The 26763-nt window shown below is 37.7% G+C and overlaps 2 protein-coding genes across 2 annotated transcripts in view; both read left to right on the top strand.

Moving 5' to 3' along the window:
* Positions 1-26763, top strand: part of LOC125245250 (tripartite motif-containing protein 16-like) — a 169492-nt gene that overhangs the window by 31021 nt on the left and 111708 nt on the right. The gene's annotated exons all lie outside the window — the stretch shown is intronic.
* LOC125245256 (tripartite motif-containing protein 16-like) lies at positions 12508-20314 on the top strand. Its single transcript, XM_048155796.1, has 6 exons — positions 12508-13578; positions 17535-17630; positions 17716-17949; positions 18368-18527; positions 19503-19550; positions 19788-20314. The coding sequence occupies exons 1-6, from the start codon at positions 13009-13011 to the stop codon at positions 20312-20314; spliced, it is 1635 nt and encodes a 544-aa protein (XP_048011753.1). The 5' UTR covers positions 12508-13008.

Below are 26763 nucleotides of genomic sequence, written 5' to 3' on the forward strand. Positions count from 1 at the left end.
AACTATGCTTAATGACTCAATCTTGAATCTCAAAAGGGACAATTGTCGATTACTTAAAGTATTAACTATATACAGAATAATACATGCCATGATGTAATTACTAACATGTCTATTCAATGTATTCAATATGTGGGTTTTCTTCAAATGCATTATTGTAATCATTGTTTTAATTAGGTCAGTCTAGTAATATGTGTGTAAGAAGTGTGTCATGTTTGAGTTCTAAATGCAGAATTTATAATTCTCTGTAATTCTGTGTGAATTAAACATTGAAATTCAGTATCAGGAAAATATTAAGAAACTTTATAAAGTTGTTAATAAAACAGGAGAATGTTCTGCAGATATCACGCGATGTGATCAATAGACAATAGACGAGGCGTGTCTAATCTCCGTAGCAACGTCTCATTGGAAGATCGCTCCCTTAAAACTATGCTGTCCGAACAAGCTAAGGTCAGAAGCTGGAAGTCAGAAAAAGCCAGAAGTCGGTCAGAAGCCGGACTGAAGCACAGTCGTTGAAGCCCGGTAGCCGAAACACCGCTACTTTGACCACGGCGGAAAAGTCGCATGGGTCATTGATAACTGATTGACCGGGGCTGATTTTCCATCTAACACCCGACTTCAACCACGAGCTGCGCCGCTGATCATTCGACAGCCGTCACATCCAGACTCCGCAACCCTCTGTGAAATATCTGACCAAAGTCTCCCAAGAAGAGAGCCGCTCAAGCCAGACGCTCAGAACAGCGCACCACACCAGCCAGCAGCATCCTTCAAAGCTTCCGCGCAACCCACAGGGCTTTCCCGAGAAGACGTCACCTGAAAGACAGCCAATCCAGAATGGGATTCCGCTGTACACGAGTCACGGAACAACCCGATTACCTCAGCTGTCACAGCAAACGCAGGTACAAGCAAACTTCTCTCTCTCTTGCTGGAAACTGGTGAAACTCCTTTAAACCTAAAGAATCAAGCCAAAGCTCTGCTTTTGTGATTTTCCTCAGGTTATGAGTTAAGTTAGCACTGAACTTGGGACTTTTCATAACTCATCAACTCCGCGAATGTGTGTGCATGTATGTATGTGTGTGTGTGTGTGTGTGTGTGTTTAGCCTTAGTTTCCTGTAATCATTAGAAGTAGTCAATAAATCTTGTTTTGATTTTCACATATACGAGTTTCTTGTGCTGTGTGTCAAATTACTGCCTTAACGTAAAATATCAAGTTACCTCTTGCTTATAATATAATAATTACAATAATAACAATAATCATAACAAAATATTGTTACTGTTGGCCGCAGAATAATATTTTATCCAGAATTGGTAAAATACTCTAACCTCAATTTTCGCTGGACGAATAATTGATGGAGTGTTAAATATTAATTCTGAATCATTTACAGTGAATCATTTACAGTTGATTCAATTCTTATTCCCTGTAACAATTAATTTGAGCTAATAAATAGGCTAAGTCCTTACAACCGTTTTCAGATGCGGTTGGCTAACTAACTCTATATTTTGAGCCCTTGTTTAATGAAAGTTTGGACTTTTAATCGCATCTTTATGTGTAGATGTGATGTTATAATAGTTTTGTAAAGGTTTTGCTGGCAAATTATCAATGAATGATAGTAAACTAATTTATTTAACCTAAAAGTTGCTGTACCGTTAATCGGTGACGTCACTTACATGAGCGCGAAAATGAACTAAAACTATTTCAAACATGTTTTGATCTCTAATGGTAAACAAATATGGATAAATAATGTTCTGCAGTTTCAGGGGTGACAGAAAACCCCCTCTACAACAAAGGGGAAACTGACAGAGGAGGAGGAAACACAGGTGAACTGAGAAAGTTCATTAAATACTTTAAAATGCATTTATTTCACAATATATCTAACCTATATCACCATGCATCTACAATTTTCTTTTGGAAAATTATGTATTTTTAATTTATTAGTTAAGAAGTCTTTGACATCCAAAACGTAAGTGACACTACATGTACAATACTGAATTCTAAATCCAAAAATATACATTTTGTTATCTTAAGTAATATATATATTTTTTAATATGTATATTATTCTTTCCACCTCTGCTCTAGCTTGGTTCCTTGTAATAAACAGGGCATTTTATACTAAATGTTGTTGGCTCTGTGACAAATTGCATGTTATGTTCCTAGATCCTTCCATACTGATGGCCTCCTGCACCCCAGAGCTGAGCGACCTCCTGTCAAAGGCCATGAACCAGATGACTAGTAAGCAAAACCTCAATCATTCAGTACACTACTGTTGAAAAGTTGTGGGTCTGTAAGATTTTTACATGTTTTTGAAAGAAGTCTCACATTTTAAAATCATTAACCCCAGGTTGTTTCAGTAAGATTGTCATTGAAAGGCCTGTAGGCTAAATAATCAGCTAAATGAGGTAACATAGATGACAAGTATAATGTTATAATTCTTGTAGTTATCATTTATTTAACTATTATGATAACAGGATATCATGGTCATTAATCTATTTTATTGTATTTCTCTATGTCTGTTTGTAGTTATGTTTGTGTGGCGAGGGGGGGGGGCAGCACAGGTTAACACACACAAGCCCAAGTTTATCTACTTGTAGAAAATTCGACTACGCCACCTGGGAGGGTTTCACCCAGGAAATAGAAATAAACCCCAGAGTTTGTTATTTGGTCACACAGGTTCGATTCTCTTAGAAATAAGTGTAGGCAGGAAACGTGGGCATCATATAAAAAAACAATTTATTCACAACTTGCATCCAAGATAGAAAAATCACTTAAAATAGGCTCAATGATATGGTACCATTCATAGCAGCTCTCTCTCTCAGTGACAATGCAAAATAAATTTACACAAAACAAAATTTCAAAAAAAACAAAAACAGCACACAAAAATAATCAAACTTAAATTATACCAAATTACAAAAACAAACTTAACATAAGAAAATGTCCTCACTGGTAAAAAGATCCAGTGACAGACAATTACACAAATAACAAAAATAAACAACCAAAAGGAAAAAAACGTACCAAAACCAATCTACACCACTTCCAAATAAACAAAACAAAATATAATATAATTACAGGGCTGGGGTTACCCACCGGAGTGATCACCAGCGCTAGTTATCCAAAAGCACACTTCCACACACACCCCACCGTGAACTCAGATCACACACTCGTACACTTCAAAAGTGTCACACGGCAAACGTTGAAGCAGCACCACCACCACAAAAAGATCTTTCACCCGTGGGACCCCAGCTCCTGAAAGAAAGCAAAAACAAAATAAATCTCAAACAGAAATGAATAAAAAGCAATTTGCAGTCACAATTCCACCGTAACACGATGGGCAACAGTCACCACAGCACAGTACAAATCACCATATACAAATCTACAAAAGAAACAAAAAATAAACGAAAGGCTGTTAAAAGTTTGAGGAAAACAGGACTCGAAGGAGCGGCCACGTCGTCCTTAGGCCAGCCCCAATAAATGTATGATCATCCACCCCAAAGTAAACCAAAAAAAGTCAGTTAAAACAAATCACAGAAACCAGACGGCAGCAGCAGAAGTCCCTTTAAATAGTTGTAATCCAATATCGTTAGCTCGGCGCGTTGCGGAAACAGAACCGAGCTGCAATAATAATCGCCCAGGACGAAAGGGAGAATCCTATAGCATGCATGAGTGATACAAACACAAAACAGGGTTACTATTAATTGCACAATCACACGCCGAAATTCCCCCCCGTAAACCCAACAAAACTTACCAAATATGGATAGACGCGTTTTACAATCAGTTCACCGCTCAGGATACACAGCCTTCAAATAACCCGCTGGTATAACTGAAGTACAGGAACTGCACGTTACTCAAACCACCCGCCCCTCAGTAAAACGAGACCTGGCTTACAATAAAACTTCCTCGTACCTGAAAGGAGGGCAGTAATCGCATCCAAAACAGCATCCGGAGAAACACACAAACCGATGAAAAGACAGGCTGGTGTACAACAAGCAAGCTATTAGTGCAACAAGCAATAATAAACAGTTAGCAAAATGCTACGTGTTAACAGCACATACCTGAAACCGCTGAAACAAAACAGAAAAAGGGGGGGGATCCGGACGTGACGCATCCCAGGCTGCAACCAACCAGCCCTGAAATAGTGCCCACTCGCTGCTGATTGGTGCTCATGAGCGTCAATCACCAGCCTTACCTCATTCATACTGTCACATTTGCCAGTGAACAGACACCATACTGTTCCACTCAAAGATATTTATTTGTTTGTATACATGTATTTTTTTTTTTTTTTTTTTTTTACTTAAATACTTTTTAGGCTACTTATAAATGCTGACTGTGGTTCAGGGGGTCGACAACTTTAAGCATGTAAGTTATTTTCGACAGAAATTTGGCCAGCTTACTCATTGCTCATACTCTTAGCCTCTAATATGTTTGAATTATATCACCAATGCAATATCAGGGGGTAAAGATATCGTTAGAGTTCTTAAAATTATGTTTACTCTTGTTACCAGATGAGATGTAATCTCTAGCGTTTGGTGCTGAGATTCTTCAGGACAAGGCCTGACACTCAGTACATGAAGATGGTGAGTTTCACAATAACTGCCACAGCCACAAATCAAGAGATTGACACAACAGGCTTTCATCCTTTATATACTTATATGTATATAAATATATGTATAACTTTATTAAATTAAATGGGCCCTGGGGCTAAATTATGAAATACCACAGTATCAAAAAGCTTGGACATTTATTATTGCTTAGGGCTGTGCGATATAACGATATGTATCGTTACCATGAAATAAAATGTCTATCGTTAGACACTTTCAGTGGTGGAAAGAATACTGAAAATTTCTACTTAAGTACAAGTACTTTGTACATTGCTGAATTAAAACTCAATTACAAGTAAGAGTCCTGGTGTCAAAAAGTACTCGAGTAAAAGTACAAATTACTCTTCTCAAAAACTACTCAAATTACTAATTACTTTTTAGCCGGCGATTTTTAATGAATTACCAAACAATATTCAATCAAATCATAGATCTAAGTAGAAAATTGCTACTTTCAATAAAGCACTTTCACCTTATTTTATGAAGTGCATGAATTATAGTATAGTAATCAATTTGAATTTAGTGGTTTAATTCAAGTCTTCTGAAGAGACACGTCCGCTTTATATGATGAACAGATTTTAATTTAGGCTTTTGTTTACATATTTAAACATTGATCAATTACCATTACAATAATCTCACTTAAATATTTGCTCACTCTGTATTTGTGTCTTTACAATAGGGTAACTTTGTTGCAATAGCTCACATGCAGCACAAGAAAGCTTGATTTCAAACTGAATTGAATTCACAAAAAAGACAAGTAAACAGACAGTAATAAAATAAGAACAAATAAAACAAATTAACTCAATTCCGTTGAGGTGTATGAAATATAACAACACTGAATTTTTATATGCCCTGTATCTTAAAGGGTTAGTTCACCCAAAAATGAAAATTATATAATTAATTACTCACTCTCATGTTGTTCCAAACTCATAAGACCTTCGTTCATCTTCAGAACACAAATGAAGATATTTTTGATGAAATCTGAGTGCTTTCTGACCCTCCATAGACTGCAACGTTATTACCTTTTTATGGCCCAGAAAGGTAGTAAAGACTTTGTTAAAATAGTCTACGTGACTACAGTGGTTCAACCTTAATGTTATGAAGCAATGAGAATACTTTTTGTGTGCAGAAAGAAAAAAAACGGTTTTATTCAACAATTTCTTTTCTACTGTCGGTCTTTTGACACTTTTGACGTAGTAAACACAGTGCAGCACTTCCAGGTTCTACGTCAGAACGTCGGCTCATTATTGGCTGGATTCTGCGTCAGCATCACATGCATGTGTTGTGGTGCTCACATGAACAGCATCAGAGAGTGACACGGAGAGAGGAAATTGTTTAATAAAGTCAATAATTTTGTTTTTTGCACACAAAAAGTATTCTGGCCGCTTTATAACATTAAGGTTGAACCACTGCAGTCACATGGGCTACTTTAACAATGTCTTTACTATCTTTCTGGGCCTGCAAAAGTTGCAATTACGTTGCAGTCTGGGGTCAGAAAGCTCTCAGATTTCATCAAAAATATAATTTGTGTTCTGAAGATGAACGAAGGTCTTATGGGTTTTGAATGAAATGAGGGTGAGTAATTAATGACAGAATTTTCATTTTTGGGTGAACTAACCCTTTAAGAGTCATAATATGTTGTTTATTTAGATAAAAAGAATATCAGAATGGTTTGACCTTTAATGTCTGTATATAGTGATGCAGTTAAGACAGACTAGGTTATTTATATGTAAAAATCATACAAATGCCCCATTCTGAAACATACATCTACATTATAAAGAAATTAAAGATCCACTTTTGTTGAGACTTTCTGGTGCATTTCACTTATAGCCAATACGATTTCCTGTAGCAGCTATGGGAGTGACGGTAAATCGGTTATCAATCTCTCTATTTTTTCATCTTTTTGAAAGTTGTGAAAACGCTGTTGTTTAGTTTTTGCTATTTGAGAAAATAGGAACACAAAAAAATATATTTAATTTATTCTCTCATTCACCGCCATAGACTTTTACCCAACTATGACGACTTCCGCTTCTGAGAAACCCGGAAATACGAATAGGTCTGTAGTAAAAATTAAATTCCTCATTTTAAGGACTTTTCAGTGAACCATTTCTTTTCTTTTTGTAGATTCACCAAACATCTGGCTGATTACTGGCAATTTAGTAAGAGATTGTTGTCTATATCACTGTCACTTCTTTTTCTAGTTGATTTATTAACATTTTGTGATTTTCGATTACTTAATTGAATATAAATGTACTTAGGTTGATTTTAATTTATTTACAAAGTATAGATAGGATTCTGTTGTGTAATGTTTCTCCATATAATTAGTAATATATCGAGCCTCCAGGGGAAACAATATAAACCTGTTTAAGTGTAAGTATTAAATGATAATATATTTTGATGTTTGTTTGTTTTTAATATACACAGCAGTAAAGACAATGGACAAGTGAAGACAGTGGAGGGGACGGCATCAGAAAGGACCTTGAGCTGCGACTGTCTTGGATAACCCAAAGCACAACTCATGCCCGTAGGCAGGGGGGGTTCGGGTGGTTCGAACGAACCCCCCCTCACTGCCAAAGGTCCAGAATTTAAGTCGTATTTTTTTTTTTTGTATTTTTTTTTTTTTATGTGATTATTATCATAATTGTTTTAATCAATGCTTGTGACAAATATTCTGGGTTGCTGTTTCTTGTCCGTCTTATTCCTCTGAGAACTTCAAAGCAGACCGCTTGAGTAAAATTATCTGGAATGATTAGTATATCGATTTACGATGCCTTTGTGTCTGTACATGGGCCAGCGCCAGGCGCAAGTCAAACGAGTAGCTTCAGTTGAACAACAGTGAACTGCGGTCAGATGAGATGTCGTCAGGCTATGTCAGTAAACTCCAATCAGCCGTTAGGCTATATATAGCTGAGCTCAAGGCGCGAACCCACGAATTGCTCGAACAAATGCGCCGGCGCACGCTGCATATTACTTTATTATGGGAAAACTAAAGCGCTAAAGAAACTACGGGCATGCACCGTCGTTATTCTGTTGTAAATGAAGTCATGAAATTACCAAACATGCGATTAAAGCTGCCTCAAATCTGTGCATGCATGTATTTGTTGACATGGTTTTAAAGCTATTGTTATCCAATTTGTTGGCCTTAAAACGTCTTAAAATGCATATATGTACACCAAGGAAATCACAATTTTCTCGGGGGGGCATGCCCCCGAACCCCCCTAGCATAAAACATTTTCTGACTTCGGTAAATATAAAGCCCTGCGTACGGCCCTGCTTCTTTTCTATCTAACGAAATCAAAGTAATTGTGTATTTCTCCAGTTGTGCGTTCTTTGGGACTAAACTTCGTATGCACTGTGTGATCAATGTGTGAAAATAAATGGGAGCAAAAACGCGATTGAATGTAAAGGTTTGTGTCTCGTTGTTCCATTCAAAAAAATCAATAACTACCGATTGATCTTGGCATTTTATCTATCTGTCTATCTATCTATATGTATGTATGTATGTATGTATATATAATTGCACAAAAAAATAACATGGTACATGAGGAAGCAATTTGACAAAAATGCAGTAAATATTTTTGGTGCATCAAAAAGCGTGCTCATTATATAGCAGCAGACAAGCTAATCCAGCACAAATTAATGCATAAAAGGTCACCAAAATGAAGTATTTGAACCTCATAACAAAAGGAGGAGAAAAGTTGCAAAAAGGTCCACTTTTTGAAAAAAAGAACCCCCCCTTTCAATAGGCTGGCTACGGACCTGCAACTACACTATGTGCCCAAGCACTGAACAAGGCTTTTCTCCTTTACATATTGGATGGACTGAGGTCTATCTGTCTTACAAAATACTGTCAGACACTCAAAATCTCAAAATATAATAAAATATTCTCAAAATAATAAAAAAATAATTATTAAAATACTTAAGAATTTGTGCTTGTAAAAAGTGTTTTATTTTTAATCTAGATGAAGCTATAGTACACATGAATGTGGGTACATAATACAGATTTTACTTCTGCATCATTTTGAGCTAGAAAAGCCCTGATTTAAGGTTTGTGCTGTAATTGTAGAAAAAAACCTTGCATTTTCATATTGTATGCTACAGGTTTTTAAGATTACCTCTAAACATTGCAAAGTTGAGATGTTTTTTGTTTTATACAGTATTTTTAGTATTTTTTAGTGCATGTACAGTAATTATTTAGTATTGTCATGTTCGTACAAACGCAAACTAGATTGTAATTTAATGTAAAATAGTGTATTTATCCGTGTTGAAGGTAACGGTGAAACAACGTCGCATTTTCAACGTTGATCCAATTTGCAAAATCAAAAGGTAATCCAACATTAATTGAACCATAAGATGGTGAAACCACGACGCGATATCAACGGTGAAACAACGTCACAATATTAACGTTGATCCAATTTGCAAAACCGAAAGGTAATCCAACGTTGATCCAACCATGGTACCTGACGTCGATTCACCGTTGAAACAACGTTGAAATGCCGGCTGGGCAGGGCTGGATTAACATAAGGGCTAGGTGGGGCTGAAGCCCCAGAGCCCGCGGGTAGAGGGGGCCCGTGATTGGCTGGAGGAAATGAGATTGACAAGTCATAGGTGGTTGATTTGTGTCTAATAAAATAACAAGAAAAAATGATTGGAAAATGTGCCTGACTGATAAATCACCGTCCAATCAAAATCACTTTACAATTCGCGCCATGACATCGGGAAACGCCTCTTTGCGTTATGCTATCGCATGTAGACTAGAAAATGGGAAATTGGCCTTTATTGCTTGTTCAGCCTCGCTGGTGTTCAAAATGATAAAAAAAAGTGATAGTGGTGCGCAAAAAAGGAAAAATAAGCTTGAAAGGGAGAAAAGGGATGCTAATCTTAAAGCAAAAATTCCAAAACTAACTAACTACTTCGGTTCACATAAAACATCCGAGCCAGTGGAAGACCCCGCGTGCAGCGGCAGCTCACAATTATCTTCACCCACCGACACCGTCGCCGATCTGCATGCTTTACACGTTGAAGAAGGTGAGATAGCAGCTGCAGCAAGTTATTATTCTTATAACGAGTTAAGCCCTATTTGGATGGTAATTGTTTCTCATGAAACAGGGACGAGTCAGGGACGAGTCGATTGATTTTATTGCCGTTTGAATTCAGAATGTCAGTGTTTTTCTCTCATCATCATCACCCGTGTAAAAATCCCGAATTAACTTTCCTACTGTTTTTTGATGAACACCAATGTCGTGTGACTTGTCTCCACTATCTGCCTTTGAAGGACATTCTATCCAAGCGGGAAGGAAGTCGACCGGAAGTTGAAGTCGGCCGCGTGCCGCCATCTTGTAGCAGAACTTCACTTGCGTTAGCATCCCATTGACTCCCATTCATTTTGGCGTCACTTTGATAGCGAATAACTTTACATCTGAGGCGTTTAAAGACTCCATTTGTCCATTATTTATTTCTAAAGATACACGACAATGTATAAAGGGCTCCATTACCTTCTATGTTACATTATGGCCCCGTAGAAACAGTTTTTGTAAAAATAGGCTAACGATTGCGTCATAACCACTCGACTCTCTGTCGCACAGTAGAGAAATTACCGTACAGACAGGAGGAGAAGCTCGCAGGCAATCGGGGAGACGTCAAGAGAGAAGCCCATAGATATAGAGTCCATAAAAGCAACGGGACAAAATATTTCAACGTTTTTGGAGAATTGGAAATAATTCGGTATGTGGCAAGTGAATACATATGAAGTAGCTTTTATCCACGAACTTTAATAATTTATCTACTTCATTAAATAATGAAGTATGGGTAACGGCCGGTATATTGACGGGGAATGGAGAAATTATCAGGAAATTATACAGGCAGTGTAAGAAAAATCTCAATGTCAATCGCGGTTAATGTTCCTTTATTTATTTACAGATCTACGCTTGAAGATGAATGTGATTCCTTTCATCCTGGTCGGAGCCATCTACAAAATGTCATAGCCTACATAACGTGAAATAAAGAAAAAGGTTTTTTGTTCAAGTGTTTTTGACCATGATTTATTAGCCAAAACTGCATGATTTAACACCTAGCTCACAATTATTTGAATATTAGCCTATGGGAAAATGTTTTACGTGAAGAGATGAAATCATGTAGAACAATAAGCAATTTTAAGAGACTATAAATGAACAGCCTATATTGAATCGATACGAAAATGACTCGAGGGGATGTATACTGACAGTATGGTTGATTATATATGTCTGTTTTGGATGGGTTACTATTCGGTTTGATGTAGATAGAAGGAAACGAACATTTTTTTAATGTGTGCGTTTATGCATGTATGTGTGCATGTGCTATTTGAATCACTTTTAATAATTTTGGATGATTGTACATGTTCTATTGTTATCTGTTATATTTATATATATATATATATATATATATATATATATATATATATATATATATATATATATATATATATTCTTTTTCTGGTGAAGAAAAGTTTGTATTTTTACCTATGAGGAAAGAAAAATGAAAAGGGCAACCATTAGTTAGATGTTATTGGTGACGTTCGTTATTGTCCATTTATTATCTCTATGTTATTTAACAGGCCAAAGCAGACGCTTTTGTCCAAGCGATTTACTGAATAACTTTTTTATATGACTGATTCGTCCATTTCTCTTGCGATGTAGATGTGTAGATAACAGTTAACGCCATTTTGTGGTTATATTCGGCGCCCATTAACGTTATACAACATCATGTGCATCAAAAATTAAATTATATTTAAAATATTCGATCCCTAGCTGGGCCGTTAGCTTTGTGAAATTATGCTACATAAGACACCTGCATAGGTGGCGCTTATGGAACAGCAGCGATATAGCGTTTCCATGGTTACCACTATATATATGATATACAATATATATACAGTATATAAACAAAGCAGCGCTATGCTGGAGATGAGAGGAAAAGCCATCAAAACCTTTCTGAAGACAGTTCCCTTCAGAGATACATTCATATCAACCCCAATTTAATATTTATATTATTCTTCACTATATTTCGCGAGCAGTGAGCTCGTGCATGGTGCATATTTTCTCTGCAGCGCGTCTTCTCCTCTTTGTGTCTGTTTTCAGCGTGTGTCTGTGTTAACGTCCTGTTTACAGACTTAGTAAGTATTTCCTGAAATTTTGGGAAATTATTACAAAGCTGTTTGTTTGCAAGCCCGGAATAAAGATAGACTAAAATAAAACTAAAAAACCTTTGGATTTATGACCAGTGGACTACTGCATCTCTATTTTTGATCATGAACTTGCGCATGCGCCATATACCTAAACATTTGGAATGAATTATTAAGATTTAAAGTTCGTCTGTAAAGTACACACAAGAAATTGGCTTTAAAACATTATTTAACGCATGATTAAGTGGATGTTAATTCTGGGAGGATTTCGTGTTATTTTTTAAAAACCTAATAAATTCTTATAAATATTAAACGTAGCTAATAATAATCATACAAAGCTCAACGTATACGAGTAAATAGGAAAATAAGGAGTAAATAAAGAAAATAACATTTTCAAAGACCAAGAACAGCTTAGGCCTACCTCAAGATGCTTTTTCAGATTAGATGTCAAATCCTGAAGCCGATAGAAGTTTTGTTGCAGACATAGCTTGCATTGCACTATGATGTTACTGAACGTCCTTCTTCGTGTTTATAAGTAAAACTGTCTTTGAATTTCCACTAGAGAAATGCATTATGCCCTGTTTTCCCGTCCAGTGATCTCATGTCTGCACTCTGCAGATTGCTAATATCTGCACAGGCTCCGCGCGTTTTTTTTTTTTAAACAGAGTCGGAGAATCATCAACATTGGCTCATTGGTTAAAAATCCTCCAACAGCTTACGTTAATAGCCTTTTAAATAAAATAAATGACATAAAAATTCGAAGTAATCACTTTGGTAATCTAAAATACTTTTTGAATGTAACTGTAATTTGATTACCATCTATTTAAAATGTAACTGTAACGAAATACAGTTACTCAAATTTTGTATTTTAAATACGTAATGTCGTTACATGTATTTCGTTACTCCCCAACCCTGAGTAGGAATATACAGTATGTCTTTGACAGTTTATAAGTTTTCATTAAAAATAAATTCTTTTTTTTTTATTTTTTTTTAAGAAAACTAAATACTATGAAAATAGTTTCAGTTATGATGTTCACTTTTTTTTGCCTTGTAAATATTTTTTTGGGAATGCTGGATCACAAAAGACAATAAACACCATTGACTGTTATTATCACACCTCATCACACTGCTTTATAGACACGCCTGTTTTACACACGTCACTCAAACACAGAACCAGGAAACAGGAATCACATGAGCTCAGAGAAACTGAAACTGAAGTATAGTTGAGCTGTTGTGTGTTTGTGTCTCTGTATTCATGCAATAAAATGGCAGAAGCCAGATTTTCTCAGGATGAGTTCATGTGTCCAGTGTGTCTGGATCTCCTGAAGGATCCAGTGACCATTCCCTGTGGACACAGTTACTGTAAGATCTGTATTACAGACTGCTGGGATCAGGAGGATCAGATGAGAGTCTACAGCTGCCCTCAGTGCAGACAGACCTTCAGTCCAAGACCTGCTTTAGCTAAAAACACCATTCTGGCTGAAATAGTGGAGAAACTGAAGAAGATTAAACTTCCTGCTGACTGTTACGCTGGAGCTGGAGATGTGCAGTGTGACGTCTGTACTGGAAGAAAACACAAAGCCGTCAAGTCCTGTCTGGTGTGTGTGAACTCTTACTGTCAGAATCACCTTGAACAACATGAGAGTTGGTTTAAAGGAAAGAGACACAATCTGACTGAAGCCACTGGACGACTGCAGGAGATGATCTGCAAGAAACACGACAAGATCCTTGAGGTTTTCTGCCGCACTGATCAGAAGTGTATATGTGTGCTGTGTATGGATGAACATAAAAACCACAACACTGTATCAGCTGCAGCACAGAGGACAGAGAAACAGGTATGAACTTAAAGAGGTCCCATTATGTTCATTTACAGGCTCATAATTTTGTTTATGGGGTCTACTAGAATAAATTCACATCATTTAATGTCTGTTTTCACCCTCTGTCTGAACACTGTTTGTGTTTCAATTTCTTTAAAACCCGCCTTCAGAAAATTGCAGTCCGCTCTGATTGGTCAGTCAGTCCCAGTCTGTTGTGATTGGAGGGATGCTGGAAGAATTGTCACTGGGACAGTGCATTGACTGCTGTTTATATATGCTTGTAACAAATGTTGCTAGCTTGGTCCCTGCTATATAAGCATAACTTTTCACCCCATAGATATTTAATTTGGAACAATTATAATATAGTATTCAAAAATAAATCCTTATTTTTTGAAAGATGGTTCTTAGCAGGTATAATACGAGTGGATCAATTATTGAATCAAAATGGCATGTTACTTACATACTCTGAATTTCTAGATTTTCATAGAATTCCAGTGACACCAAGGGAATTCTCTATTGTCATGGATGCTATTCCCACGGGGGTCTTAGCATTATTCAGAGCTAATACCCAAACCAGTGTTGCACCCCCTTCTTCATTTATTTGATACTGCAATTGGGAAACTTTGTTTTGCTCGTGGAGTCTTAAATGTTAATAAAACTATTCGTTCTCTATTTCAAAAAGATATTGTCACTAGGCCCAACTGTGTTGCTTTTTGGAATAGACTGGTGGTGTTACAATAGGACCAGCCGGGAGACAGAAGATAGGATAACAGGTAGTTTATTGAACACAAGCAGAGTATAAGGATGATAACAGGTGAGTAAACAGATGCAAGTTCGTGACTGATGAATAATATGAAGAATGACACAGTCCTTTTGTTACAGAGAGACAATGGAGAAAGATACTTGCTGAATGGAGTAGATGACAGGTAGATCAGGTAGGATAGACTCAGGTTCTTCAGTAACCTCATCTGGGGCATGGATGCGAGACAGAGCGTCAGCTTTGATATTTCTGGAGCCAGGACGGTAGGAGATGGTGAAGTTAAAACGTGTGAAGAAGAGAGCCCATTGGGCTTGTCTGGGGTTGAGCCTCTTGGCGGCTCGGAGGTACTCCAGGTTTTTATGATCCGTTAGGACTAGGAATGGGTGCCGAGCTCCCTCTAACCAATGCCTCCACTCCTCGAGAGCCAGCTTGACGGCTAGGAGTTCTCGGTTGCCGATGTCGTAGTTCACCTCCGCCGGGTTGAGTTTGCGGGAGAAGAAGGCACATGGATGGAGTCGGCTCGGGTTCCCCTGCTGCTGCGACAAAACCGCTCCAACTCCGGTGGTGGAGGCGTCGATTTCCACGATGAAAGGTTTGTCAGGGTGCACCAGGAGGGGAGCGGTCGTGAAGGCTTGTTTCAAGGTATTGAAAGCTTCTGTTGCAGATGGAGTCCAGGACAGAGACTTGGGCTTATTGCAAAGGAGGCTTGTGAGTAGACTGGTAATGGAACTGTAGTTATGGATGAATCGTCTGTAAAAGTTGGCAAATCCGAGGAAACGTTGGAGCTCTTTGACGGTAGTGGGTGTTGGCGAAGCGTATTGACAGCTGGATGAAGCGTTCAAGCCCGATGGTATCCTCATATGCAGCGAGATGCAACCGCACTCGAGGATCCAGTCCTTGACGGTATGACGTCAGCAGCGCTTGTTCATTCCATCCACTCCAAGCAGCGAGAGTTCTGAACTGCAGAGCATATTCATTAACAGACAACTTTCCTTGTTTCAAGTTCTACAGTTTCTCACCGATAGAAGAATCCCAAGATGGTTTTCCGGAAGTGTTCGACGAAGCCTTAATATGTCTGTGTCACTGGATTGTTTTGCGACCAGATGGAATCGGCCCACTGTAAAGCTTTGCCAGAAAGCTGGAAATGATGAACGCTACCTTAGAGTAGTCAGTGGGGAACAAGTGCAGTTGCATCTCCAGGGTCAGAGAAACTTGCAGGAGGAATCCATTGCAGTCTTCCGCCGAACCAGAGTAGGGCGCCGGTTTGGCCATGGGACTGACGAACGTGGGCGGTGAGGAAGAGGTGATTAGTATTCCGGGGATGGTGTGCGCTGTGATTGGAGGGTGCTGGAACCTGGCGTGTCTGTGACAGGTGGAAGGTTTGTTATGGAAAGCCATCTGGACTTTACCAAACAAATATTTATTAGTAAATAAAATAAAGGAAATAACTTTTAAGATCTTACATAGATACTACCCAGTAAATAACTTTCTTGTGAAATTTAAAAAGGATATTGATCTGAACTGTTCTTTTTGCAATACACTGCCTGAAACTTTGTTTCAGTTGTTTTGGCATTGTGCTCATGTCAGAAAATTTTGGAAAGATTTGTCTAGATTTATTATTGACAACATTGAATCCACTTTTTCTTTGTGTTTAGAAAATGTTATATTTGGTTTTACTAATATCCCCCCAAATAAAAGAAAAGAATACTATATTATAAATTTAATTTAAATTTTTGCTAAATTTCACATACATAAATGTAAGTACAGTAAAACTCATCCTTTGTTTTTGGTTCTTGAAAAATATATGCTTGTAATGATGATTGACAGGACTGAATGAATAGACTTCTCCCCATAGGCATAATTTGCAGGTGGGACGGGTGGGACATGTCCCCACCACTTTTTGAAAGGGTCGATTTTGTCCCCACCACTTTTTGAAAGATCTTGCAGATATCTAATACAAAATAAACACCTCTAGTTGATTATCAATTTATGTTAATAATAGGCGATTTGGCGCTGGGATGTGTTGTTTTTGAAATCATGTTGAGTGATCGTTGTCACTGTTATTAGAGGCGCGTGCAACTGGGTTCTCAGCGCTCGTGCACACTGCGCAGTCTTCTCACGGATGTGAATCGCTTTTACGGAGACTCTCTATTCGTTACGTTGAAATCACAAAACAAAATACACATAAACGTGTCCCTGCTCTTGATATACAATCACTGATGAACATCTTTGGTTTTAATGAGAAAAAAAAAAAAAATCATTCATGGTTGGATTAGACCCGAGAACCTCTTGCACCCTACACAAATTTACTGCCACTAGTCCATCAGGACATTCGATTATCAAAGGCGGATCATCATATTTATTAACTAATGTACATACTCTCGAGACTAACGACATTTTGTATTATAGCAGATGTAGGGAAACTATCATATTTTAACACATTTATAATTTTATTATCATATTATTATTATTGTAATAATACAATTACAATACACCCCCCCACACACACATACACATTCTTGTCCCACCCACTTTTTAAAACAAAGTTACGCCACTGCTCCTCCCAAACCTACGTTTGAAACTTTATCTATAACATCTGACCTGCTTTGAACTGCAAGGTTCAGAAAGTGGTCGTTTTAAAAATGGGCATTATTTAAGGCTGCATACAAAGACGCATACTTCCCAATCGAATACATCTGGTTTATATTCATAATACACACACTTATACTATATGGATATATTATATATTATACTATATACTTATTTTAAATATATACCTACTCAAAAGAGTATGTGATTTTGGATACAGCCTAAAAATTCTGAAGTGAATAGAAATATCAGATAAGGTGGCATGATAAGTCATGTGACATGCATGAGCCAGTGAGGTTTGATGTTATTGACATTTCTCCATATTTGATTTGGGCTCTAGAAACGGAGACATTCTTCAGAATATCTTCTTTTGTGTTCTTCAAGAGAAAATTATACAAGTTTGGAAAGACATGAGGATGAGTAAACAATGAAAGAATTTACATTTCTGGCTGAACTATCCCTATAAAACTAGGCATTGATGAAATAATGCTGTTATAATAAAACCTATAACCTTATTTTCCAAGATCTTTAACTCCTCAATCTCAGCACTTCACTGATACTGGATTCATATCTGTTCACTTGATGATTTATGTGACGTTTCTCCTGTCATTGGTTTGTCCTTTAGCACCAGTTGAAGAAGACGCAGAGGTGGTTCCAGCAGAGGATCCAGCAGAGAGAGAAAGATCTTCAGCAGCTGAGAGAGGCTGTGGAGTCTCATATGGTGAGTCTGGAGAAGAAGAGAAGTTTGAGAAGTCTCAGTCAGACTCACTGAAGCCACTGTGTGATTGTGATGTGTGTCCTAACAGCACTCTGCACAGACAGCAGTGGAGGACAGTGAGAGGATCTTCACTGAGCTCATCCGCTCCATTGAGAGAAGCCGCTCTGAGGCCACACAGAGGATCAGAGATCAGGAAAAGACTGCAGTGAGTCGAGCTGAAGGACGACTGGAGCGACTGGAGCAGGAGATCAATGATCTGAGGAGGAGAGATGCTGAGCTGGAGCAGCTTTCACACACACAGGATCACATCCATTTCCTGCAGGTAACAGAGATCTAGAAGAACAGGATCATAGTGGACTTGAGCAAGAGACTCACAGAGAAACATTTCATGAGAGCAGAATGAGCCGTTGACTGAAGTGTTGATCTGTGTGTTCGGTTATTATATAATCATCTGTCAGTCTCTCATCTGATCTTCTTCTTTTGAAAGATACACACTTACAAATGCAGTTCAGCTCTGGAAATCTCTTAGGAAACATTTTTCTGAAAGTTATATTGAGTTTCCAGACAGCAACAGCTCAAAATTTCACCAATATTTAAACTTTTTTTATAACAATGTGAAATCCATGATCTTGATGGCAGTTTCATTACTAAAGATCAACAAGAGCTGCTCAAATCTGACAGTAGTGCAGGTTATTGGCTGAAGTGTGGAGGTGATGAGCTGTGATTTCTGTTTTCTGTAGAGTTTCCAGTCTCTCTCAGCTCCTCCTGAATCTACAGATGTAAATGGCGATCCCTTCAGTTCTCTCTCCTCTTTTGATGTTGTGAGAGAATCTGTCCGTCAGCTGAGAGACAAACTGGAGGATTTCTGCAAAGAGGAGTTGAAGAAGATCTCTGACAGAGGTAAAGTCCTGGAGCCAGGTGTTCAAAAAATTTAATCTGGATCAGAATGATATGAATTAGGAAATCCCATGATTTGCAATTCAGGATCAGGTAAAACTTTTTGTTTTGGTTTTTCAAAGCAAATTTGGATTGGATGACCATGATTCAGATATACTTTTTCAGATGACCAAATCTGGATTACTAGTGTTCCCTGAAGGGACATGGTGATGGGATATATGAGATGGGGGAAAAAAATATTTTGATGCTTTTGCGTTTTCTCTTTTGCATAGTGTTCACCCAAGAAACTTTGTGTTTGCAAAGAACTTTTGACTGGTTCATTTCGTATGATTGTGCCAATGTAGTTTACAAACAGTGATAAACTCTTTAAATTAAATATATTTTTGTTTGTTAATTAACAGCTGTTTGGGGATTACTTTATGGCCTCTAAATCCCTTTTCTACTTTACTGTAGCCTTCCGGAAGGCTAAATATGTAGCCTAATAATGTCTACTTCTAATTTATTACTTTAACAGTTAAACTAGTCAAGAGCAAAATTTAAAAAAAAAAGTGTATGTATATTACATTATAAAAATGTTGTATTTTTGACCTGTTTTAAAGTTTTATTAAATCTTTGTTCCTAATATCCACACTTCTTCTGGGATCCATATTTATTGGATCAAAGGTATCCCAATCTTACTAAAATGTTTTGAACAACACAAACTGATAATTTGATCCAGATCAAAACCAAGGTTTGATTTTGTGATCTAATCTGATTTCAGTATCCTTTTTTCTTTTGAACAATTTATTTTCAAGATTTGATCCAATCAATCTATTCAGATTACTTTTTAACAACTGGAGATTCATCTGCTCTCAGAAATGATCCTCCATCATCTCATATCATGTAGAAGATCATATTAGAAATGTCTTAGGAACGGATGCAGGGATCATTTTCTCTTGTCATGATAATCACACTCTTCATGTCTGTTGATTTCCACAGTCACTTTCACCAACATTGTTCCCAGAACCAGGAACGACTTCCTACAATGTAAGTCACTAAGAAAACAAGCAGAGAAACTTGAGTGTGTTCATGTTCTTCCTGTAGAAGGAGAAAGAAAACATGATTCATGAGATTAATAATTGATCAGGTAAAAGATGATTTTCACAGGATATCTGGTAAACTGTACTGAGACATTACTGATATATTGAACATGAAGAGTTCAGAAACATTAAACAATCAGACAGATTCATAATTCCTGATTCTGATGTGTTTTATCTCCATCAGATTCCCATCAGCTCAATCTGGATCTGAACACAGTGAATAAAAACCTCCAACTGTCTGAGAGGAAGAGAGTGATTACTTACACTAACGCAGAGCTTCAGCCGTATCCTGATCATCCAGACAGATTTGATTATTTCTATCAGGTGTTGTGTAGAGAGAGTGTGTGTGGACGCTGTTACTGGGAGATTGAGTGGAGTGGGAATAATGTGCGTATATCAGTGTCATATAAGAGCATCAGCAGGAAGGGATCGGGTATTGAGTGTGTATTTGGATATAATGATCAGTCCTGGAGTTTGACCTGCTTTTCCTCCAGATACTCATTCAGACACAATAACAGAGAGACTAAACTCCCAGTAAAACCCATCATCAGGAGAATAGGAGTGTATGTGGATCACAGTGCAGGAACTCTGTCCTTCTACAGCGTCTCTGGAGACACAATGAGCCTCATCCACACAGTCCAGACCACATTCACTCAACCGCTCTATCCTGGGTTTATTATTGGTACTGGATCTTCAGTGAAACTGTGTTGATGAATCAGAATAGACTGTAGAGAGACTCTACCCATAATGCTGTAGCAAATTATCTCAAATAAATATGAATAATTAATCATAACTAGTTATAATTAATTATAAATATTTGGATCAGTTAATAATTAACTTAATGTAATAAAATTAATATTACAATCAATTAACCTGTTGTCCAATGAACACACAGTGTTAATTGTTTAATAATTCTAAGAAATGTTCATTTCCGGGTTATGTGAAATAACAATCTTATTGGACAGTACTACTAAGAGCCTGTAGTCAGGATCTGCATGAATAGGGACTCCAGTATATGAGCGTGAAACACAGACAACTTTACATGTGACATGAACAAGACTTTATTAACTAGACTAAACACTTAAACTACTCTAACATTCACACACATACATGCATACAGTTTACCAAGGGAAAGAGAGCTAAAGCAGAGTACAGGAAAGCAAGAAGTTACAGCCTTGAGCAAACCATCAGTTTAGTTCTAACAGGCCCTTCTTTAAAAGGGGTAAGGATACTCAATGTATCAAATAATGAGACTAAGTTTGGTACTTGCATGTCTCTCCAAGTTGAATTAAAACTGTCCTGATGCAATTTGAGGAGGCTCCCGTTGAATCTTTGCTGATATTGTCTTGATGAAAGAGAACCAGTTGGATTCAAAGGATCTTTGGTGAATGGAAGGTCTAGGCTGAGGCCTGGCACAAGCTTGGGGTTCCTTAGAAGCTTCTAGCTTCTTACAGCATCATCTTGACATCAGCATTTGTCAGTAAAAGAGAAGAGGAAGGAAGAGGAGTTTGATCTTGTGAATATAAGGGGTGAAGATGTCACACCCTCTTGAGGTGTCTGAGCCAATAAGGAGTTGAAGTCTTTGTGACTTTGGCAGGATATTAGCATAAGACACTGGATTGGATGAAAGAGAGAAGAACTTTCTAGATTCTTATAATACTAACATGTCACAGAGTTAGTAACATGTAACATAAATTACCAAATAGGAAATGAAGGTTGGAGTCCGTAGATACCAAACATGCTACCAATGTGATTTCAGTTAACTATAAATTGCAGCTCTGGAATATTAATACCAAAATAGTTCAAAAGAGAAAATTAATACATAGAATAAAGCCTATAAAAGGAAAGTCATGAGATGGGAAGCTTGGATACATGTTTATACATTTCCCAAGTGGTTATATAGAGAATACATAGGATTAAGAGGGTTTATTTGTCCTTCTCAGAAAGAATGAAGTCAGAGTCACTAGTCTCTGCAAAATTCTTTCTGATCGTAAAAGTACCATGTATCTGTAACAGGACACCTAGTTCTGCCTGTGTGTTAGCTACATTTGGGATGCTGGTTGCAGTTTTAGGGGGATGGGTTCACAGAACTTTGATAGAGTGAGTTTATGGGTAATTCATTAAATACAATGAATAATTGTGTTTGATCGCTCCAGACGCTACAATGCTTTGAGCTCATGATGAATCAGTAACAGTGAGATGTTATAGAGTCTCTTCTGTCAGTGAAATAACATGTCAGAATAAATGTGTGTAATGAATCCTCATATAGACAGTGAGATCAGTGTGTGAGTGTGAGTCATGATGAATGATTGTATCTGTGCTTTTCTCAAGCTATATTTGTTGATGGAAATCACAGTCATTCAATTGTTATTGTAGTGTCACATAAATCATTTTAATATAATTACTGTTAAAATTACATTTCAACTGAAATTATCACAGGATTTTTTCAAATGTATCATTAAAAAAAATGTTTTTTTGTAAAATTAATATCAGATGTCAATTTATTAATGTGAAATATATAAACCCAGATCATCTGCTCACACTATATCCTTGATCAGTTAAATTATTCTAATCTAATCCAGTTTACTTTAATTAATCTTCCTTCTGAATGGGATTGAATTTACAGACCTGTGCCCAGTTGTTCAAAAAGTTTAATCTGGATCCAAATGATCTACATTTGGAAATCCCATGTTTTGCTATCCAGGATCAGGTAATCCATTTTACATTTGTGCTGTTTTTTTTTTTTAAAGCAATATAGATTAGATCACATTTTTCAGGGCCCAGTTCTTTAAAAGTAATCTGATCGAATTTTGGATTGAAACAAATATTGAAAAAGGGTTGTTAAATTAAAAAAAAAAAAAAAATCGGATTAGACCATGAAATCAAATCTTGGTTTTGATCTGGATTAAACCTTCAGTTTGTGTTGTTCAAAACTTCTTAGATTGTGTGACGTCCCTCAGTCTACTCCTAATGCTATTGGTGTAGAATGTGGGGTTCCTGATTGTTCCAACACATTAATTGATAATTAGTTCAGAATATAAAAATGGGTGTGTATTATTGGAGGACAGGCACTCTCTGGGGAACATTTCTCAGGAGTGACTCATTTTTGGGATTACCTTATACATGTAACTTTAATTTCTTTGTTGTTATCTTTTTGTTCTTGCTATACCCCTAGATTTCTGTTTATTATTATTGGTTGTATAATTTGTTGAATTTAAATTTTTTCTTTAACTCCCTCGGGTCGGCGGTCACGCTGGCGTGATCACCGTGTTTTTTTTCTAACCAGTGTGAAAGAGACTCAAAATACTCCGTCAATGTTGCACATACAATTAAGAGCTATACACCATTTTAATCTGTGGAATATCTTCTTTTATTTGTGTACACTCAGAGTAAAAACAAAATGTTGTGCTTTTTGTAAAATAAAGAAAACTAACATGATGCGTGATCTCTCGTCTCCCTCTGAACGAAGTCCAATCTGATAGTTACAGTTCATTTTCTGAGAACTTAGTGAATACTAGTCACAAAAAAATTTTACTTCTGTCTAAAGAAATGTTGAAATGTCAGGTTTTAAATCGTGTAAGTCAAATCTAAAACAAACCTTCTGTGTTTATGTAATCTGTATGAAAAGAGAGCCATGTCAGAAATCCGTGATTCAGCTCATTATCTGCTAATGCGGCCACGCCCACGGAGCCAGCGCTATTCAGACGCAAATTCAGTCAATACATGCATACATCGTCTCAATCGTGTATTTATTGTCTTGAAAAGTGTTTTGAATAGCCATAGTTAGCGATCTCTGTCCTCTGTTAGTTCAGTTATTTCCTGGATTGCCTATTCTTCTTTAGCATTGGCATTTGTGGACTAAAAGTGCACAGAGCGCCCTCCGGCTGCAAGTATGAATTGAAACACAGTATCCAGCGTTCACAGTGACGACAATAAATGATGAATAAATACTCCTCTGAATAGAAAATTGACATAAACATGAGAATCCATCAATATTTCTCCAAATGTGCATGCTTTTAAGCTAAAAGCCTATATGAAATGCCATAGAGGTAACATAACTGTTCAGACACTTTGTATCATAGAAATGCATTATATTTTAATAATAGAATACCATTATTTTAAATTGTAATAATATTTCACAGTATTGCTGTTTTTTCTGTATGTTTGATTTACATTATGATGAGCTTGAGACATGATCAACAGAGGGTTTTTTCACAGCCTATCTGACTGAAAGGCCTCATTATTTATGCAGGTCATTAGAGCTCTTTTATGCGATTCTTTTGTCTTCTCAGGTGAGAATCATCCATTATTCATGATTATTCATGCCTCCACTGTGTTTCTTGACCAAAGATGTTTTAGAAAATTTAAATCTCTCTATTGTTTTATATGAAGGAGTAGGAATGATAATTTTTTTACATAATTTTGAAGCAAAAACTCTAGTCTACAACCTCAAATACCCAGACGTCTTGTGAACACAGATTTAATATATATTTTTGGCTTTATTTCAGTGACTTAAGTTTTTTGTTTTTTCAATAACCACGCATAAACGTTATTCCTTCAAAAATACAAACATGTACATACATGTTCCTTACATATTATTGTAGCCTAGTTTGTGCTGAATACAGTGTAATGACACTTTTTCCATTAATATGTTTATGAACAACTGAAAAAAGCACAAATGTCAGGGCATGTCAAAACTTCTCCAGGCCCCAAATCAACCTCAGACCCCTGAGGGTTAATTTGATTTCACTGTCTAATCCCTCTTTTATGTTACGGCTTGGAACGAGCAGGTCGTAACACATAGGGATCCCTTTAATAAAAAATAAATAAATCTGGATTATCCTGATCCCAGCTCTTGCTTACAGCTCTGTGCTTTGCTCTATTGCTTTCACATTTTATCTCCTAATTTTAACTACAGCAAATCAGCACAGTGCTCAAACGACAAATCTTGGCACCAACAAACTTTTTAACTGGAAGAATTGCTACAAAAAAAGGGGAATTTTTATCCAACCAGCCTCCCACTGACGGCAACCATCAGCTTACATTCCGGAGAAGGGAAAACACAGCTGCCTACATCCAAAAGGATTAGAAATAATATGCCTCCTCTGGTTAAAGAATCTACCTGCTGCACAAACTGCCACAGACTTCTTAACAAAGTTACTTGCCGGACTACCAAACCAGACGGAACACAGAACAGAGCTTCGTCATGGACGTCCTCAGCACACAGTCGGTGAGTCCCATGAATCTAATGCTCCTAAACAGACCATACTGAGTGCCGAAACTGATCAACATACTAATCGATGGCACTAACAGGGAGCGAGACCCAAAGGCACTTGAGACATCAGATTGTCACGCGTATCACATATTGCAGTAGCATCCTCTACCCCAAACACTAGTTCCCTACCACCGCCAATACATCTGGAGAACAGATTTGAAGTGTTAATGAGTGTGGGTGAGGAATCTCCAGACGTGATGAATGTGGGTATGGAATCCCCAAACATGATCGGACACAGATCAAATCAGCCAGCAGGTAACACCGATGCTATCTGCCGCTCATGGTCGAGCAGACAACGGCACTCAGCTCAGAGAGCAGCCGAGCCCAGGACTCTGATAGTGGGTGACTATATTATCAGAAACATTAGCAACAGGGATACAACTACATGCTGCCTTCCACAAGCAACAGTTTCCCATGTAAACAGGGAACTTAAGAGCATTCTGATGAAATATAAAGCTGCAAATCGACTAATCATCCATGTGAGGAAGAATGATATTCAGACGGAGCAGTCAGAACTCCTTAAAAGGGATTTCAATTAACTTTTTGAAGTGCTTAGAAGACTAAAAGTTCAGTCGTTCATCAGTGGACCACTCCCAGCAAGAGGAACAAATAGATTTACACGGTTGCTTGGGCTTAACACATGGCTGCAAAAAACCTGCAACTTAAAAGGACTGAATTTCATCGACAACTTCAATCTTTTCTGGAGTCAGAGACAGTTGTTCACACATGATGGCCTGCACCCAAACAAACTGAGCTCAAGAGTGCTAAAGGACAATATCTACTTCTCCTTCCATCATCCTTCAGCAGTGTGTGCAAATCCACTCAATCTAAATGGCACAAACACACCTGGACAGAGTACAGCTGACCACAGGACTTCATTTCAGCACCTGAATGGACATGCGGTTGACACATCTCACAAGGACAATGATAACACCACACCACAACAACCACTGCTCACGGGCACAATCCCGACTGAGCCCTGCCCACAGAGCTCACCGATAGACAGTGACGTGTTAGAACTGCTCCAAGATTCAGCACCCAAGGACGACTTTCGGGAAAACAGCCAGGGAAGCCAGTACAACAAATTACAGCCTCCTGTAACACCTGTACAACAGCCCCTCTCACCGGACATGTTATCCCTCTCTCCATCATCCCCTCTTCTGTGCTTCTCAGAGAAAATCGAGGAACTGGTTTATGCTGGAACCAAACTCTGCCACTCTTTTGCTGCGAGCCCCCAGATATCAACAAAAAAGCGGCGAGCCCCGCAACCACCAAAGCCTGTGGGCCCAGTTCGACCTCCCCCTCCTCCTGCGAGAGCTCTTCGGCCCCTGCCACAACGCCAAGGCCCTCACCCTCCTCCATCTGTTCTAGGTGAACCAAAAACAACCGATAACAGCCCTCAGTGATGTGTGTCGGGTCCCCGCTATGATAACAGTGACTTCGTCAAATGTTTACAGAACAAGCGGTAACCCAGTGTGCCTGTTGCTTTCTCTATTTCTGTTTTATTACGTGATAGAAAGCCTAAGGCCTTCTCAAACCGTTTGGCAAACCCATTTAATCTGCTGCCTATTACACGTCAAACTAAGATTACTGTAGAGACAGAAAGTAAGACTGTTAAGTTAGCACTTTTAAACATCCGTTCACTTAAAAATAAATCATTTCTAGTCAATGACTTAATAACCACAAACAACCTAGATTTTATACTTCTAAATGAAACATGGCTTGAAGACAGTTGCAGTTCAACAATCCTGAATGAAACAGCCCCTCCTAACTTTACTTTTATGAGTGTCTGCAGAGCTGTTAGGAGAGGTGGAGGTGTAGCTGCTCTATTTAAAGATGTCTATCAATGCAAGCAAGTGTCATTTGGTGATTACTTGTCTTTTGA

The sequence above is a fragment of the Megalobrama amblycephala genome, linkage group LG14 (assembly GCF_018812025.1).
Source record: "Megalobrama amblycephala isolate DHTTF-2021 linkage group LG14, ASM1881202v1, whole genome shotgun sequence".
Classification (NCBI taxonomy): domain Eukaryota; kingdom Metazoa; phylum Chordata; class Actinopteri; order Cypriniformes; family Xenocyprididae; genus Megalobrama; species Megalobrama amblycephala.